Source organism: Archocentrus centrarchus, chromosome 3 (assembly GCF_007364275.1).
Source record: "Archocentrus centrarchus isolate MPI-CPG fArcCen1 chromosome 3, fArcCen1, whole genome shotgun sequence".
Taxonomy (NCBI): domain Eukaryota; kingdom Metazoa; phylum Chordata; class Actinopteri; order Cichliformes; family Cichlidae; genus Archocentrus; species Archocentrus centrarchus.
The window spans coordinates 26,516,401-26,535,465 of record NC_044348.1 but is presented as its reverse complement, the minus strand read 5'-3'; the positions used below and the strand labels follow the sequence as shown (position 1 = coordinate 26,535,465).

Sequence of the window (19,065 nt, the reverse complement as noted above, 5' to 3'; positions counted from 1 at the left end):
ACATTGACTCCCTTGGGGAAATCAGGCACACACACACACACACACACACACACACACACACACACACACACACACACACACACACACACACACACACACACACACGTGCTGCCCAAACCTGCTGTGACAGCAGTCAGTAACACCCCAGGTGGTCATATGCCCAGCTGCTCTGACTCAGATGTCCACACATACCAACACAAAGGCCCAACTGCTCTCACTGTCTCTTTTGCATTATTGATTTACTTAAATGTCCATATTATCCTGGAAGTGTAAATGCAACAGGTTTTTATGTATTCCTCATTTTTCTCACGTGAAAATAACAACCCAGAAGCACTATTTTGCTTGTGTTATTATTTGACAGTGTCTTTATGTCACTGGTTTAATATGTAAGAAGAATAACTATTATTAATTTACATAATTTTGACCTTGCATGTACACTAGTAAGAATGACAATATTTCAGCCTGAAATGCTTTTTTTTTTGTATCTTTGACATGTTTTTATATATATGTTTATATTTATATATATACATATATATATAGTTACAGGTTTCAATTTTCTCAGACTGTAGAATTAAATCCTGCACAGTTAACTGTGCAACACACCACCCTAAATAAATAAAGAGATAAAATAAAATCAATATATTTCAAGTACAAATAGATTCAAAAGTACTACATTGCCAAATGATGAAACGAGGGTAATGGAAGAACAACTTTCAAATTGTTTTCTTCCTTCAGGGAAAAGGAAGTAGCAACATCCTATTTATGACAGAGGGCGAAGGAAGACTGAGGCTAACAGAACAGTGTGAAATAGAGGCTAGTCAAAATTCACTGCCACCTAATTTGTCATGAGTAAATACCACAACTAAAGTTACTGTGGTAATTTGACAAAAATATGGTTAAATTTAAAGTTTATGAATGTGAAACAATGAAAAAATAAATGATTTATGATTTAATGAGAATCACAGCTCACATAACTCTGACACCTCTGTGCTGCTTTTTACCTCACCACAGAAATACACACACACACACACACACACACACACACACACACACACACACACACACACACACACACACACACACACACACACACACACACACACACACAGAGAGCTATGGACTCGGCATCTGACACAGTATATTAAATATACAGTGGAGATCCATATGGACACAACTTGTGTAGCCCTTCCCTGACAAAATGATTATCACAACTAAAACCATCGCAACATTCCGTGTGCAGAACATACACTATACAGTATGCTTCTTATATGTGTGTGTGTGTGTGTGTGTGTGTGCAGTTTGTAGTGTCTTCGTATGACACCTGGTTGCTATAGCAACCCAAGAAGGCTTAGCACAGAGGAAGCAGCAGGTATGTGCTGAGTAGATGAGGATAAATTGCCAATAAGCTCTTTGGTGCTCCTGAGCCTTTCCTTTTAAGCACAGTCTGAAGAGCATTTCCAATGTTTAAACCTCAATCACATCACCCAGCCTGCTTGCCATCATCAAAGTAACAAATATGCCATCTGTCATATTGGATATATGCATGGAAAAAAACATTGCAACGTTAGCCTAAATAATAAAGTGGGTGGGGCTGCAGTCAATAAGAGAATTTCATAATATTTAATATGAAATACAAAACATTAGATACAATTTTCTATAATCTTCTCCATCCAAATCAAGTATGCATAAATCAAATAAACTAAATCAGATAAGCTGTGTCCTAGATCATCACGAACAATCATTTTGTCCACAGAACTAATGACTTGACTGACATGAAGTGATTAGATAAGCGAGATGAATTTGGTAAACTTGAGAGCAGCAGCTGCTGGGAGCGTGTGATTTCTGTGTAAAAAAACTCAAAAAGATTCATTGCTTTTCAGAGACGTGACTTTGGCAAACTTTATCCAAGTGAAACTTCAGAACACAAATTCACAAAAACTCATAACCAAGGTTGACACCCTGCTGAGTCCTCATGTGCAAACACGCTGACACAAAACCATTTTAACATTCGTTCACAACCCCACTCTTCATTAACGCATTTCTGTATTCCGCCTCCCACCATGTATCCTGTGGGGTTTGATACAGAAGACACCAACCTCAAAAACAGCCTCCAGGTGGCATTTACTGCCTTTTGGGAGGAGAGCTAGAGAAAGCGTGGGCAGGGATTAAAGTCAAAACCCACGTAAAACAGGGAACATCTGTTTTTGTACCAGCAGAATATATCTGAGATTTATGACCAGATCACTGCGAGTCGTGAGTCCACCAAAGCTTGCAAGAAGAACAAAATACTTATGTCATTTAGCAGTATATCATTTACTACACAGCTGCAACAGTTTACACTAGTAATAATGGAAGAAATGGATTGATTATTTTGGTTATTTTGGTTGCTAGATTACAGATAATTAATAATTTCCTGAAACTGCAAAGTTTGCTTTTTGTTCCTTTGCCCTGCTCAATGCAGGGAATCCTTCTTATATACAAATTTCCTTTCAGTGTGCTGTGTAATATAATAAGTTAAACATGGTATTTATTTGGCCAAAACAGGGACATACTGTAGGAAATAGAGCTGCACAATTAAATTACTTTTAATCTTGATCATAATTTTGGGTTCCCACAGTTAAATGAAAATAATCACCCCATATCTAAAATACATGCCAGAGTAAATGCAAATCAAGTGTTCTTCAAATCACTGCCTGATGACATGCCTGCATGAGCCAATCACAGGTGTTCCCTGCACTGCACATCTTGAAGTTTCATAGACTGGTCTGAATGAGAAACACTATGTTAAAGACAAATATGCACCAAAAATCAAATATCTGGCACAGTAGAAGGTGAAGCGCTTGTCCCTCGAAGCAGATCATCGCCTGTTGTTTAGGGTGATGTTAACCAAGAACAAATCATATGCAAAGAATGCTGTAGAATTGTGTCTGCACCGCAAAGCAACACAACTAAGCTATTCAAACAAACTATAGTATAACAAATGCATGAAAGCCAAGAAAAACTGAAATCACCAACCAACTTATTGCTTTACTATAAGTGTTATTCACATTCATCATGCAAGTACAATGAACGACTATATTTTGCTTCTAGCAGATGCATTTGAGTCAGGTGAACAAACATCTTATCTGTCTGCTGAGACATTTTAATTAATAAGTATGTAACACAGTGTAAAAGTGAAAGCAGTGCCCAAATAATTTTGTGTCAAGTTTTCGTACAATTTTTTTTTAATTTAGTTTTTTTCTGAATTTAGGCAAGAAAAATACATTTGTCATTAAACTCTATATGGTGATCTCAATATTGATCAAAATAATCATGATGATCATAATTGTTCAGCAAGCTCTGTATCTTTAAATATTTTTAACTGATTTCCCACCAGCAAGATATTTGATACCCATTTATCTCTAGGGAAACTCAAGTTCTAAATTTAACCCATCTTAAACATTATAAGCAGCAGGTAGCCACTCTGGGGCACCTAGGGACAAACTCCAGCTATAAATCAGTACCTTGGTCAAGGGCACAGTGGAAGTACCAACCACTTCAGGGCCAGTTTTTGGCAAAGGCCAACTGAGCACTCTCACCAATGGTGCCCCAAAGAGGAAGAAGAAATATTCTGTCATTGCTCCTGATCTTCATGTAAATATCTGACACTGATGTCCAATGTGCCCCACACACTGTTCAAAAAGATGCTCACACTGCACTAAATGGCTGATACTGATACTACAGACTGTATGAGGACACAATGCAGGACTCTGACTCTGACTTTTTCAAAAGCTTTTGGGACTCAGAGATTCAGTTCCTGACACTGCTGAGTACGATGAGTAATCAGGTTACTGATGTTCCCTGCAAACAGGCCAATATCTGCAATAACCGCATTCACTTATAACGCAGCCTGTATTGTACGTGAGCAGGTGTGTCATCAACTTCTGTCACGTAGAAGTCAGTAATGAGAAACAATGATCCCTACCCTGACATTTAGATGCAACTGACCCCACAAGTAAGCAAATCTCAACATTTTGATATTGACTTAAATGTTAGCTCTTCAGTTAGCCAAGGGACCCATTTTACATGCTTAAGTTGCCAGAGGAGCACACATAGACCTCTCTGCAGTAGTTTTTCTAACGAGATTCACCATAATGCAAGTCAGATTTTATAAAATGTAAACAAGAGATGAAGTTGTTTGTTGCTCACAGCTGTTTGCAGTAGTCTTATCTCTGAACATCCCCACAGAAAGTTGCTTGCATTTACTCATATGGGATGACAGCGGTAACATCACCAAATCTTAATCTTGCCGAGGGCACCAAAAGTAGGGCCTGAACTTACTCCTGCTTACTGAAATTTATCATTAGCCAGGCACATGAATATACCTTTTACTCCAGAGATCTCACTCAAAACTTTGCAAACTGCAGTAGCACTAGGGTATCGTAAATACTTTTCTTTGCATTTTTTTAATTTTTTTTTGGTATTTCTTGGGGAAAGCAACTGAACAACAGAAGTAATAAAATAAAGGCATCCAAAACCTGAGCATCTCGCTTGCCTTTTATTGTGCAATCGATCAATTGCTTATCTTGATTAAAAGAAGTTCCAGTTTAACTATAGTGATCAATAGAGTGAAACAAGGAGAGCATAATCTAGACAGGCAGTAGCGCTGACCATAGCCAGACGCAGGTGATAAACAGTGAGACACCAGCCAATAAACAGCACTTGCATGCACCGAGGTAAAACACAGTAACACTTTGAACTTGTTAATGTGGAAAGCAACAGATTTTAACCACCTATAGCAACACACAGGTCAGCTATTATTCTTCACCAACACTCAGTCAGTGCATGCCATTTGTCTTAATCTCCCACTCAGTCACTTAAACACACATGCCCTCATGCAAGTGGTAATTATCTGACCAGCAGCACTACTGACCTTCCATGGCATACTTCATATCCAGGGCAAAGAGACTCCACATGATTTCAGCGCTGATCTTGCCCACACTCAGCTCCTGTGGAAACCTGGTGGAATTCAAACGGATTTCAATCAGACTCATTTCCGGATAATGATACGCTCGAGTGGATGTCCTGATGGCTTGGCCCATCCCGAGTCTCTAACAAATGACTTAACAGATGTGGTAGAGGACATGGTTGGTAAATCTCATAATCTAATAATCCCCCACTATTTCCAAACCTAGTTGAATTAGGGCGGAATTGAGATGCATGTGCGTGCCTTAAAGATGAGAAAAAGTGCAGGAGGAAATGACACAGTGAAAGAGAGAGAATGAAGGTGGGAACCTATTTGGCAAGTAATCTTCTATTTTGAATGCCTATAGATTTTCAGTCAAAGCTGGAACGTGAGATGTCAATGGTGTAATTATCTGTATCTTCAGACAGTGATAGAAGGACTTTTATAGATCGCGGAGCCTTGGTCTGAGAAAGGTCAGTTTATCTGGAAATGTTTTACTTTTGATGGAGACCGCCCTGTTTCTAACAACAAACTCATTTGTCCAACAATTTCTATTGGAGCAGTAATCATCTGCTCAGTTCGGACACTCCTGGACGAAAGTGATGCTGAAGTGCGCTTACACACATACATAAACACTCTCTTTCCTGCTCTTTCCATCCTTAGGCACATCCTTTCATGGCACAAAAGAGCCAATACTAAGTCTGGAAGGTTGATTTGTTGTTTCCCAGTGAAGAAGAAAGGTGAAAAAAACAGAATCCCAGAAACAACTGCACCATCTTTCATCTCTATCACTCTCAGAATCTTTGTTTCCAGCTCAGTTATTCCTCAGTCTCGTCATACAACCAGATGGTGTACTGTAGGTAGTCCAGACAATGAAAACCATTTGTAGTGAAGATGAGCATAATTTCAAGGCTAGTTTCATCATGTAAATATTCTCAACACAGTGCGACAGGCTAACATTTTTCTCCCTATGGCTGCAGCGTCTCCTATTTAAAGGCAACAAGTTCCCTCCTGGATTTATCATGAAAAAGCATCAGAATTGCCTTCACTATGGAAGTTGACCAGGGGAATGTGGAGGCATGAATATTGCAAATCTATCATTAGACAGTGTAGGAGAGAAAGCTCAGGGCATAAACAGAGTCTTAATAAGCATCGTAAATCAGCAAGAAGAAGGAGAAAAGAAAAAGTGGGAGGCATTTGAGCAGATATGTATGAGCGAGGCAGAAAGAGGAAAAATTTATTTCATCTGTTTTCTTTAAAGGTAAATCAAACTCCATTTCTTTTAGCTCGTGAAATTTGCTTTTTTTATGAACTACATTGCTGTGCAATAGTCTTGAGTCACCCCTCTTTTCTTTATATTTTGCTAGGAAAATCAGAAATAAGTGCAGCAATTATTGAAACATCTGCAAACATACATGGGAATACAGAGACTTTGTTTTTTCAGGTCTGTGCTGGATGTTTTCCTATTCCTTAAGGACATGACTTTCAGATACTGTTCATCTGCTGTAGTTTTTTTTTTTTTTTACTACAGCACCGGTTCATCCCTTGAGTTAAGTGCCTTTTTATGCTTGAATGATTCATAGGCCAGTGTTAAGTGGTTCAACAACAACAACAACAAAAACATTCATCTGAAAATGGTCAGGTACAAGGATTGGAATGAAAACGAGTGAAAAAGCAGCCAATGTCCAAAGAAAAACTTTGAGAGACCTTCAGAAAGCCCGGAGAACTATTGCTACAGCTCTCTAGTCTAAAAATGACAGGACAGTCTGGCTTTTTGGAAACAAAATATAAAGAAATGTGAGGGGACTCGAGACTTTTGCACAATACTGTAAATCTTCTGTATGGCAAACACCTTACACGTCCCACAACACTTTCACCACAATCAGCCAATTTTTTTTTTTCCAACAAAGAAATCTTGAGTCACCGCTTTCCCCTTTATTCATCTACACTGTGGTTCACTATCTATTTTTCATCGCTGTCTTAGAGCAACACTGTGCACATTAACGACTCCACCATAACAAAGATTTTCCAAATGTACAGGAGCTGATTGACAAGGAGATTTTTTTTGTTCTCCCTTCAGTTTTCTAACTTTATGACTAATTAAATTATTCTTACAAGAAACAAAAATAAAAGTAATTATGCTTGAAGAAGATCTATTTAATCTTGTGTGATTTATAAAGAAGAGCGAATGGGCCATAATTAAGACATGAAGTAATAGATAAATACAATAAATAATGAGTAATAATGAATTAAACACCAAAGCCATTTTGAGGTTCCAGAAGAACACTTGTCGACTATTCTTTTTTATAGAAATAATCGTGAACTTTAACCATGTGAATGTTCATTTGTCTATGAAGCAAGAAACTTTAGAGCTGCTTCTGTTGCTACATGTGCTTTTTTAGGGTGGCCCTTTATAGCTTTAAGCAATTTGAAAAAAGGACAATGTGGCAAATTACAGTTAGTATCATGCCATATGTTATAAGGCTAAGAAATATTCACAAATGTATATGCAAGGACACTATTTGACCCACTAATTTGAATATGCATGTGATCAGATATCTTTCATAAAAAAAGCATATATTCTAGACTAAAGAGGTACATACTGGTTAATGACAGGGGTGTAAGCTGTGCGGTCCTCATCAATCACAGAGACCATCAGAGTGATTAGTTTTGGCCAGAAGTCCAGGTTCTTTATCGATGGACCCTGCTCCTCCCTGGGAAGGTCCTGCTTCCGGCTCTAAAGGGAAAATAATTTGGAAGGTAACATGGCGGTTAAAGCATTTTTAAAATGACATTTCAATAAGACAAAACCAAAGATCAAACTTTTACTTTACAGTTACCTGATGTTGTATTTACATGTCTCTTTGCCGTGTCTGTGATGAAGAATGGTCACGTGAACCCAACACAACTAATACAGTTTCTCTTTCTCAAAAAATAAAACTAATTTCATAAAATCTTTTTCATTGTATCAGCCTTGCTGTTTAATGAATCAGTGCAAAGTGAACTTTTGCTGCTAGGTAACAAAAAAGATTTGTCTTGAATCCGAACAAGGACATGGTAAATTAAAGTGTTTTTCTGACAGTAGATTAGTTTTAAATTTTACAGACTAACGGCGTGAGAGTTGTTAGATGAAGAGTGGCAGGCATCCCAAAAGTGCTCAGCAGGGTAACCAAATCATTTTACTTTATTCTCCTGTTATGCAAAAAAAAAAAAAGAAAAGAAAAGAAAAATAACTATCTGCTCTGTGTTCAGCATAAAATCCAACTGCATTGGCTCATCTCACGATAGGTAGATTATTAACTGAACTCTATTACAACAAACAAACAATTCTGAGTATTTCTGGCGTCACTGCAAACAGTGACAACGGCTGTTATTGCCTTGTGTTTCAGTCAGCGTGTCTCCACAAAGAATTTCTTCTGCCCACAGATTTCTGGGAGCTGGAGGATAAAAATTACAATAACTGTAACAATAAGTAACAAGGTGCATGAGCAAGGACAACAACTTTTCAATTTTAATACCTAATATGCATCCATGTAAATGTGAGTCAAAGTCCACTGCAGAAATCTCTTGCTATACTGGGGTGAAAGGTGTTGAATCCAAACCTCTCACTGACTCTGCCATCTGTTCACACCACACTGCGTGTGACCACACTGATCTCTAGTGACCAAGTAACTGTCCCTGTCATACCCTTCATCATAAACAGGTTTCACAGAATACCAGCACGGCAAAAAACACTCCTCAGTTTCAAAACTGACAAAAACTCTGAGAGATCATCATCATACACACATATGATTATACACCCACAAACTTATGCACACTGACTATGACAAATATAATCCAGTACTGTGGACTCTGAGAACACAGGCACCCGATAGGAAGCTGTACACATTCTAACAGTTTGCATAGGCATTTACGGCTAAAGCAAAAAAAAAAAAAAAAATTGTTAAAAAATGAAAATGTTCAGATTAGTTGTTGAATAATTTAGCCTGAATTATTTAACAACCTTCCACATATTGACTTTGGTGCAGCACAAAAAGGAGAGCTCTGGGAACAGAAATTTGATGAGTCCATAAATCCTCCGTACAATAATCAACTTGCTTCTAATTATGAATTTTCTTCTTTTAAATATTTCATTATGTAAGTCACATGGTGTTGTTACATGTCCCACTGACACCGCATTTGGATGTACTTCAGAATTTTATTCTCACAGGAACAAGCAACACGCAGGGCTTACAGCGGACTTGGTGACCGCTGATCATGTCAACCCAAACCCTTTGGTTGGAGAACCAAGCTCAAATCTATCATCTTGTAGGCTACAGACCTGAAAATAGATTAAGCTATCACTTCATCAGTTAAAGCTTCTGTCATATTGATCACATTGATTCAATGATCAGAATTTCTAATAATTGCCATTGTTAATAAAATGGAAAATGGCATTACTGGAATAGTTATTTTACTATTATTGTTACATTGCATTGTTATTACTTTGTGCAAAAATATAAAATATCTACTTTAGAAATTATATTGCATCATGTATTGTGTCATAGTTGATAAGAGACAATAACAGTTATGTTGTGATGACAGTGGTAGACTCCATCCAGCCAGCCAGCCATCCATTTTCTTCTGCTTATCCAATCCTGAATAGCTATACAATATTTAAAAACTATATACTACTACTAATATGTATTTGTTAATGATTATGAAAATGATATTTTTAATTACAAATTATTTGGTAATAAAGGTTTAAATTTGAATCAGTGAGCCTGTTTTCATTCTTAGGGGTCAAATACTGCTATTTTGTCAGAACTGTTAGCATTTCAGAGATATGCACAAGGTGAGCTTTGATGTCAATGACACACCTGTCATGGCAACAGTGCAATTGGTGTCACTCCCAATTCTTTACGCTTGAGCAGGACCCCTTGGTATCACATTTTATGTGCTGGGTACTCTTATGCATCATTTTTCAACATGCAAGGTTAATGCTGAAAAGATGCTCATTTTAACCCAAACCATTCATTTTTTTCTAAACCTAAACAAGTTGTTTTGTTGCCTAAGCCTAGTGAGCGAAAACAAAGGCAATGAGTTCAACATGACACAAATTGCAGTCTTGACGTCTGGTGACTCGTTTTGTTATTATGCCGCTCCATCTGCCTACGTTTACACTTACTAATTATTATAAAAAAGCAGTTTCAACTTCATAATGGCCATCCAAATACTGTTTACAGATGCACTACATAATATTTATTAAACATTTATCCAGTTTTTAAAACATCAGCCACAACTTTACAATAACCAGATGATGTTAAATAGTACTGATAAATAGTACTAAAGTAAATATCTACCAATTATTAACCAATCGGTAGAAAAAAAACGTGAACATTAATCATAATCTCCCTATTCCATTAACTATCAGTTGGTTTCCTAACAATGAGAAATGAAACTAGGCCGGTCAGCGTGATCATAAATTAAGACAAGAAATGGCAATGACAGATGTATTCGTGATATGGTAAATGGACTGATTCGTATTTTTCTATTTGAGCACTCATAGCACTTCAAGCAACATGCATTCATAGCAGTATTTTTTTCTACCATCTAACATTCACACTCTAATGAACACATCAGCAGCCAGGAATTGAACAACTGACCTTCCGATTAGCAGATGACCTGCTCGACCTCCTGAGCTACAGCCAAATTCTCTCAGTTAGTTAAATTCTTTCAGATGAAGGAGCAATTTCTGTGTTTTGACCAAGGCTACATTAAAGAGGCCTGAAATCCTTTCTAGTCTTTAACCCATACTTTGCAAAACTAAAAAACTGATGCTTACTTTAAAGAGAAAAGGGGTGGTTTAGAGTGAGAGGCATCAGTGAGACATGCTGCTATGTACTGGGAGGTAAATTTCTGTTAACTTGGAGACATGAATAATAAAACGCATGTCTCTGCAGGTGGTGAGTCAGCTATGCAAAGCCTATCTGTGTGTGTATTTGTGTGTGTCTGCAAAACTATATGCATATACGAAGGACGCCAAAGGTTGTGTCATCCCTACTAAATCTGATGCAGTATGCAGCCACCTAAAATGTTGTGTGTACTCCCTTTGCTCATTTTTATTCACTTCAAGTAGCTACAAAAAGCCACTGTAACAAATTCATTGTCAAAAGTTATTAAGAAGCTTCTGTCTTTTTTGTTTTATTCTTTACAACACACCCACGGGTTTCACTCTTACTTTCAGTAAGAAGTCAAGTAAGGTCCAGTGCAGTTTCCCTACTTCTGCTGCACAGGGTAGTGAAAGCAGAGCAGAAATATTGATAGCTGTATATAACTCCTCTAGGGGGTAGGTAGTGGTTTATGTTTATTGTTTAGCCTCTGCAATTCCCATGCAGAAGAAACCAGCATTAGCATACCACTGGCTCCTCATCAATTCTCACAATGTGACACAAATTACAGAGCCTCTGATTGAAGGATGTTCCCGGAAATGTGATCAAATTCCCAAGAGAAGGAGCTGTGGGTGGAACTGAAACGGCCGCTATGGATTTTAAGGCACAGTGAAAAATAGTTGTATGTTTAATGTGTCGGTGAAAAACACATTTAAAGACACCCATTCTGAAAGCAAACAGCATCTTCTTCAAACGCAGTTAAATCCCCCACTTGTGCATTGTTGGTAAATATGTGATAATGTAGGTAATGTAGGGACCTATCAAATCATTTTAAAAGGCTTACTAGATAAGTGCAGGAGAACTCCAGCTCCTCTTTTGTTCCTCTTGCACAGATGCAGTGAATCCCTGCCTGTCAACAGTCACCAACCTGTCTATTCAAAACCAAATAGCTTCTGTTCATTTGTCTTCTTATGCATTCACATTTGCATAGGCATGAGCACATGTGCATACATATGTGCATTACTATAGATGCAGGTCAATGTTACCAGGCATTTCTAGGGTGCGCACCATCACCTTCATAGTGGATAAACATTTTCTATGATTTCTTTGCCCTCTCTCCAATTCCCCTTCATCTTCCGTTTCAAAATCCTCCCTTTACTGCCAGGATTTAAGAAACAGTTAAGCTAGATTCCCCCAGCCCCTCCTCCCCAGAGTCATTTTACGCCCAGGCAGAAGCAAAAAGCTTTGTTGTCGTGTTATGCAAGATTCCTCGTTGTGCCTGGGATATTTCTCTGCTTGCTTGGCCACTGTGTCAGCTCCTGTGTCACCACACTCAGTCACTGTTAGCAACTGGAGAATTGGGGTCTGAGATGTGTTCTATCTGCTGGGCCAAAGGCTACCTGGTGTATGTGAACATAATTTATAATCACAGTGAGGCTTACTTTGTGGTGAAGCTCATGTCTTTTTTTCTATGCCAGGGGAGGAAACATTGATAGAGAGGCTGTCTACTGTGAAGCTGGTGGACGAAGACGTAATTAGCACCAAGTGTCTATCTCACCGGTTTGGTAATTGCTTACAACCCCTAAGGCTGTTTAAACAAAGAAAACTTATTATTCAACTTTTGAGCAGATTGCACCCTATTACGACCTAAAAAGACATTATCTTCCGCGATGTGAAGGCCATTCTCCCTGGGAAGTAAACCATAAAATAATCAGGCGGCGCTGCCTGTTGACTGATTATTTACTCAGGCGAGGCCAAAGCACAAGTAAACTAGCACACGGAAATGAGTTTGGAAGAGCAAAACATAATGTAGGACTTGGTGAAGCTTTGCTTTTTGAATACATAAATAGGTGTATCTGCCAGTTCTCAATATAAACATGTGCCCACAGCTGCTCATTGCGGTATTAATACGCTATAATATTTTTCATTGAGTAGTAGTACGGTATCATACTTTCAGGAAAGAACAATATATCATTTTGGATGAAACATATTTCTTGTGGTGCTACATTATCTGTGGCAACACTTCAGCATCAAACAAATCTTCAAAACAGCTGATAAACTTTTTTTGTTTGTGTTTTTTTTTACATAAGGTAATATTTGCCAGACGCTTGGCTGCTTTATACGGCTGTTTTCCACCTACGCTCCTCCTTTCAAGGCTGAAGTCTTTCATGCAAAGTCTGCAACAGACACAGTGTACATTTTATTGTGTGTTAAATGTCAGTAGTGATATATAGACTATTGATTTCCAGCCATGCTGGATTGAATTTATATTTTTCCAGAACTGTCACACATCAGTACAAACCAGCATGAATCTGAAAAGGAGAGCATGATGTCACCTTTATTACAGGCTGAAGGTGAAACCTGATAAAGGTGTGAGGTCAGAGAGGTACCAGAACATTTTTATCTTAAAAAAAAAAAAAAGAGTGCTTTTAACTTGAAATTGAGTGGTTCTGAAGTAGTGACTGCTTTAAATGTTATTGTAGGTATTATTTCTACAGTAAGCTTTAAATCAGCTTAGTTTTCACACTGATGTCAGTAAGACTTCATTATGTACCAGTTATCTAGTTATTGGTGCGTGCCTGCCTGGTTAATTACCAGATGTTGAGTTGCTAGTTTGTAAATTATGTGACTGCATGAATCTGTGAGTTGCTGTCATAAACGTATAGCAGCTGTTGCTCACATTGTGTTAACTCGGCAAATCAAGAGTCAGAAATGGAGAAAATATTACATTAAAAAACCATTATGGTAACAATAACCACATTAAATTTTATTAAAGTACCATTGTCATTGCCATTACTATCAATAAAAACCCATCATCTTTGTAGAAATGATCTTTTTCCACCCCTGCGAATGGGCCACTATTGGATACGTTATAGTTTTCAAGCCCAGGCAATCTGCAGTAATCGCAACCATAATGAAATAAGCAAAACATAACAAAGCTGAACAGGTGGTAGGCAAATCCCATTCCAAAATATTGGTGAACAGATGCATTTTAAAAGTGCTGTTTTCGAAGGAGGAGAAACAGGAAGTGTTCACTGACCCCAGTGCTTCTCCTGCAGCAAGTCCACACACAAGCTGCTGTTATATAACTGCACAGGCCTGCCTGGCAAATGAACCATGATTTGATTAAACAACTGGGCACCTCGTTTTCCCCCCCCCTCTTTTCTGAATTAAACAGTGCATGCATAACTACAGTACTGTACTCAACCTTTACTGTAGCTGAGTCCTGTTTGCGTATAGTTTAGATTGACTTGAGGAATTCAGCATACATGCCAAGTTTGTTTGTTATGCAGAACCATTTGAAGTTATCCTTGTAAACCTTTTTGAAAATGGCAGGAAATTTCAAAAATGCTAGGCAGAACCTTGTATGAACCATCTGTCTATCACTGTCTATGACAGGCTAACATTAACCAATCAGAACAATGCACCATAACGCAACACCAAAGAGCAGAACCACAATAATAAGATGCAGTCTGAAGAGCTTTGAAAGTAAGCCTCCACCAGCATATAGTTAGCATGCCAGTGGAAGGTGACTAGCACACAGCTTGAAGCCTGGCAAAATGCATTCTCGTGTGTTGACTACTTTGTGTATAGCATGTCATTTTGTTGTTTTGGAGCGCTTACAGTATGTTTTCAAGTAGAGGCCTAAGTGTTGTTAGTCAAAATTATATCAGCCAGTTACCTGATCAAGGAGTTGGTTGTATAGTTCATGACAATTATCAAAGATGTATTTATAGGTAGAGTCTAGACACGCTTTGACACAGTCCTTCACCACCATACTGGCTCTCGGGGGACTCTGGAGTTCTTGCACCTGTGTAAGCGCGCGCACACACACACACACACACACACACACACACACACACACACACACAAATAAATACAAATTATTAAAATCCAGGAAGTATGTTTGTGTATACTTTAAGTCTGTGAGCAGTTTCTTCAACATAAAAAAAAAAAAAATCACCCAGTTAGTAAATGTAATGCTAGCAACACAAGTCAGTGCAATCTGCAATATCTGCATCATTATTAATTTTTTTTCTAAAATAGTCATACCATTTTATCCCTTCCTTATGTAAAATAGGGCAACTTACTCCATGTATTATATATACAGTAGTACTTGACATGTGACTGAACTAGCATTTAGGTACATGTGCAGTGTATCACATACTAACACAGGGGCTCCACTGCGTGAGCAGCAGTGCATACTGTATACACAGTGAAGCTCAGCATGGTTATGGCACAGAATGAAAGCTTTGGTAACTTAAAGTGACAGTTTTCATTCCTTTGCTCACAGCTGCCATCTTAGCTATGCCTCAGTGCGCCAGCGCTACAACCCCACTCCCACAAAGAACGTCGGATGGAGCCGTGCTTTTCATATAGCAGGAGACAAGCCAGTATACTCTTGGGGGTGAGGGAGGTAGAGGAAACAAACATAGTTGTTTATTGATGAATGCAGTCCAGCACAACTCCACTGTATTAGCCTGCAAGCATGTGATTGGGGAACAATAAATGCTTTGGGTTTTTTTAAGGGTCAAAGAAAGGGTTTTCAGGAATGATGATTTTGGACTCATTTCACAAATTTATCTGGATTTATTTTTGTAACAAAATATTTGGAAGACTTAATGGACATGACATGATGACGGTGCCACTCAGTCAAGGGCACAGCATTTCTGTGATAGAAGGTGAAAACTTTAAAGTATTTCAGTGGTATACAAAGGTTACATACAATAGTGCTCCATCATCATTTATTACAAGTTTATGTCTCCTTCAATTTTCTCTTAAATAATGTGCTCGTGCTCCCTTGTCGCCCTTCAAACTGTCCACCTTCACTGTCGCACACAAAAACGCACCTTCATCCTGAAGAACGTGATGCTGGTCAGCAGATCAACAGTGGACTTCAGATCTTGGAGACGCTCTGGGTTTCCAGCAGGGAAATTATCCTGGTGTAAAACAGAGAGAGAAAAATGGCATAAGGAAAGAGGACATCTTGTTGATAGCAGCCTTGTAACGTCACACACCTCCACCTACCACGTCATATCGTTTAGGCCAAAATATTAAAATTGATTACAGTGCAATGCCCAGCAATCATAACGAAATGACTGTCTGTCTAATCGTTTAGTGGACAAGGGAGGTCTCTGCTGATGAAAACCTCTATTTCAGGGCCATGAAGTCATCAGGCAGTGCAAAGCACCGTGACGGAGAGCATATAAAGCCCTGACAGCTCAGAGGAAAGGCATCACTGCCCCATACATTATCCTACTTCTCCTACTCTCTCAGTGCTCTAATAAAATTTTGCTTGTTTTCCATCTGTCCTCTTCCCTGTCAATAAATGCACATGGGAGATTCAGGAAATAGAGCCAAATCTTAACTGCACCTGTAGGCTTGACAGCACAAGCACAGGCAAGGTTTTTTTTTTTGTTTTTTTTTAATGCGAGCCGATCAGCAGAGGTAAAACTCTTCTGACATCTTAACGACGTGCGCAGCGTGCAGAGTTTTATTGGGTATCCAAGAATACACAAAATAGACAATTGAGTTTTTTCTATGTTAAACACAACTCAGAAACGGGTCTCTATCCAAGAGAAAAAAAATTTGTATATGACCTGTTAATGCTTCACAGACAGGCAGCAGTGTACCGAGACATTACAGTAGACTTCTTAGACCTGTGATTAACAGGAAAAGTCAATTTTAGCGGTGAAAGTGTAGCCCCCAATAAACAAAGCTGTCAACAGGCAAACAAGCTTGACACACATTTTGCATAAGCAAATGTGGATCACGTATACTATATTTGGCTGCTGAAGTGGGAAAAAAAAGAAAGAAGAGAATCAGTGGGGGCTGTTTCTTCTTCAGATAAAACGCTGTTTGTGTCGCTGCCTTTTATATGAACAATACAGTTGTTTGAGGGTTTTATCGTGTCTCTCTAGATGAAAGATTGTGTTCAGTTTACATTTCAAAATGAAATTTATCCAGTTGCCAAGGGACTTCTTTTTTAGAGTTATAGGGAAAATACACTGCAATCAGTCACTTCCTTTTCCTGCTTTTTTCCTCGTATACTATGTAGCCTTCAAACACAAGTGAAACCATTTGTCCCTACGAAACAATTGCTCTATACTACAGTGTCACCACAGCCTGGAATGTTGTCGTGCGTATTTGCACTGAGATGACTGTGCCACAGCAGCAGCTAAGTATGTGTTCTAGTCGTTACGTGATGGTACATGAATTTAAAGAGTGAAACTAAAAGACTGCAATAGGATTTTGTGTCTATAAAGCAATTTTGAAAAATAAAGGTAATCCACTAAGGCTGATGAATTCCTCAGTCAACATTTAACGTAATCTATGTTTTCTTACTTTTACAAAATAGGCAATAACAGCTCTCGATATGAGAAGAAAATCACCTCAGAAAGAGCTTAAGCTGCGCTCAAAAAATGTTCAATTTTCACTATTGCCATTCTGCCTTTCAGTGATAATGGAGGTCTGATCCATTGCTTAGTTATATAAAATTAAATGACTCTTTCACGTGGCATTTACTGCACAGTTTAAGCATGTTAAATCCAGCAGTGGATTCCTCGACTTAAAAATGTAATATAGGTGTGTAATTATGGTGTTGAATGTCAAGGAAAATCAAGTACTTGTTGACATTCATTTTAGCTGCTGCAGAGAAAGTAACATCTACATTCAAATATTATGACTTCAGCTAGCAATCTAATTTGACATCTGACAACCAGCTTTGAATGCAGATGGCAAGTCTTCACAAAAAAGGACTTTACTACTGACTAAACCTGTGTAAAGCAAGGGGATTTATGCAAAAAGCGGGCTAGATTAAACAGCTTAAAAAGGCACGCACTGGTCAACTAGAATTACAAAGTACAAGATGTTAAATTGTAGCCTCTCTCAAACATAAAATAATTTTTCACCTGCGGACTTGCTAAAAAAAAACAAAAAAAACTGCTCATTTCTTACTGTTCAAGTGCACTGTGCCTGTAGAAATGCTACTCTTAACTTCAGGTGTTTCTAACGGGAGCAAAGTGGTGTAAGGAACTTTCTCTAGCTCACACTCATGCTCAAATCCAGAGCTCATCAGCAGAAACACACAGTGAAAAGAAAGGAGAAGAGAGATTTATTGTCCACAAGCAGACGAATATACTAAAAGTCTAAGCATCCATCTCTGCTCCAAAAGGAGAGACATGAACAGTGCCTTCCAAAGATGACAGAAAATCCATTATAAGATGAGATGAGGAGTGAGCGATGCTGATGAGCTTTTAGTTCTTTGTTCTAGTGTGCGATGAAAATTAGGTTGGGCCGGCGCCGACGATGAGTGGAAAATTCCAAAGAACTAACTGCTTAACACATAAAAAGTCAGAGCAAACAAATCATTGACAACTTTAACATTTTACAGTTTCAGCTTTAATGCTGTAAACAATACACTGTAGAGATTCATTGTTGCAGTTATTTAGGTAATAATTCTGTGTGTTGATACTTTTTACCGGTCAGCATGGTTGACTGGTTTAAAGGATTAGTTTGGATTGGTGGTATAGTGTATTCCCTTCAACAGATGGTGGTCACCAGCCTCACAGTTTGGAGAAGCAGACAGAAAGATGGAAGCTAGGTAGTTTGTGTTATCATGTTTGGATCCTAATTAACCATTTACACCAAGGTAACACAGTAACTAAAAGCAAACTAAAAGACTGAGCAAAGAGGGTTATAATGGCTGTTGTTCCCTGTCAAAAAGAACTAATTAATGTTAGAATATTTTATATATACTATACACTTACACTTTGTTTTAATAAGTGTGTCTTTTCTTTGTTGGCTAAAGAACATTTTGCGGCTGTCACAGCAGCATGTTGCTTCCTCCTTTCTACTTTTCTAAACTGGTGACCTGCCAGACGCCATTTACTTTACGTAATGCACTGACTTTGGACAATTACCTCATACAAATCCCACTTTAAAAAAAAAAAAATCTGAACTAACCTTTCACATGTTTATTTTGGCCAGACTGTGAAATAGCTGGTCAAATACCAGGTAACAAATGGAGCGAGTCCAGGTAATTGAGTGGAAAAAGAGATCAAAAGCAGTTATGCACTGATGAGTGCTGGAACACAAACTACCACAGGAACTTTGAACTGGAAACCATGCACTATGACCAGCTTTAGTGAAAGCATGTGTTCTGTGACTCCACATCTATATGTCTAACACTATAAGGTATAAATACTGCACAAACAGTTTAGATTTTGAAAATTGTGTCAGTTGTTTTGC

At 38.2% G+C, this 19,065-nt stretch overlaps 1 protein-coding gene across 2 annotated transcripts in view; it reads right to left on the bottom strand.

The window, feature by feature from the left end:
- Positions 1 to 19,065, bottom strand: part of unc13c (unc-13 homolog C (C. elegans)) — a 118,380-nt gene that overhangs the window by 42,843 nt on the left and 56,472 nt on the right. For both annotated transcript variants that reach the window (XM_030720552.1, XM_030720543.1), the window contains exons 16-19: positions 15,666 to 15,755; positions 14,498 to 14,626; positions 7,549 to 7,682; positions 4,913 to 4,998 (exon numbers count right to left, since the gene is read on the bottom strand). In XM_030720552.1, the coding sequence (XP_030576412.1) occupies positions 4,913 to 4,998; positions 7,549 to 7,682; positions 14,498 to 14,626; positions 15,666 to 15,755 (439 nt within the window). The remainder of the gene's footprint in view (positions 1 to 4,912; positions 4,999 to 7,548; positions 7,683 to 14,497; positions 14,627 to 15,665; positions 15,756 to 19,065) is intronic.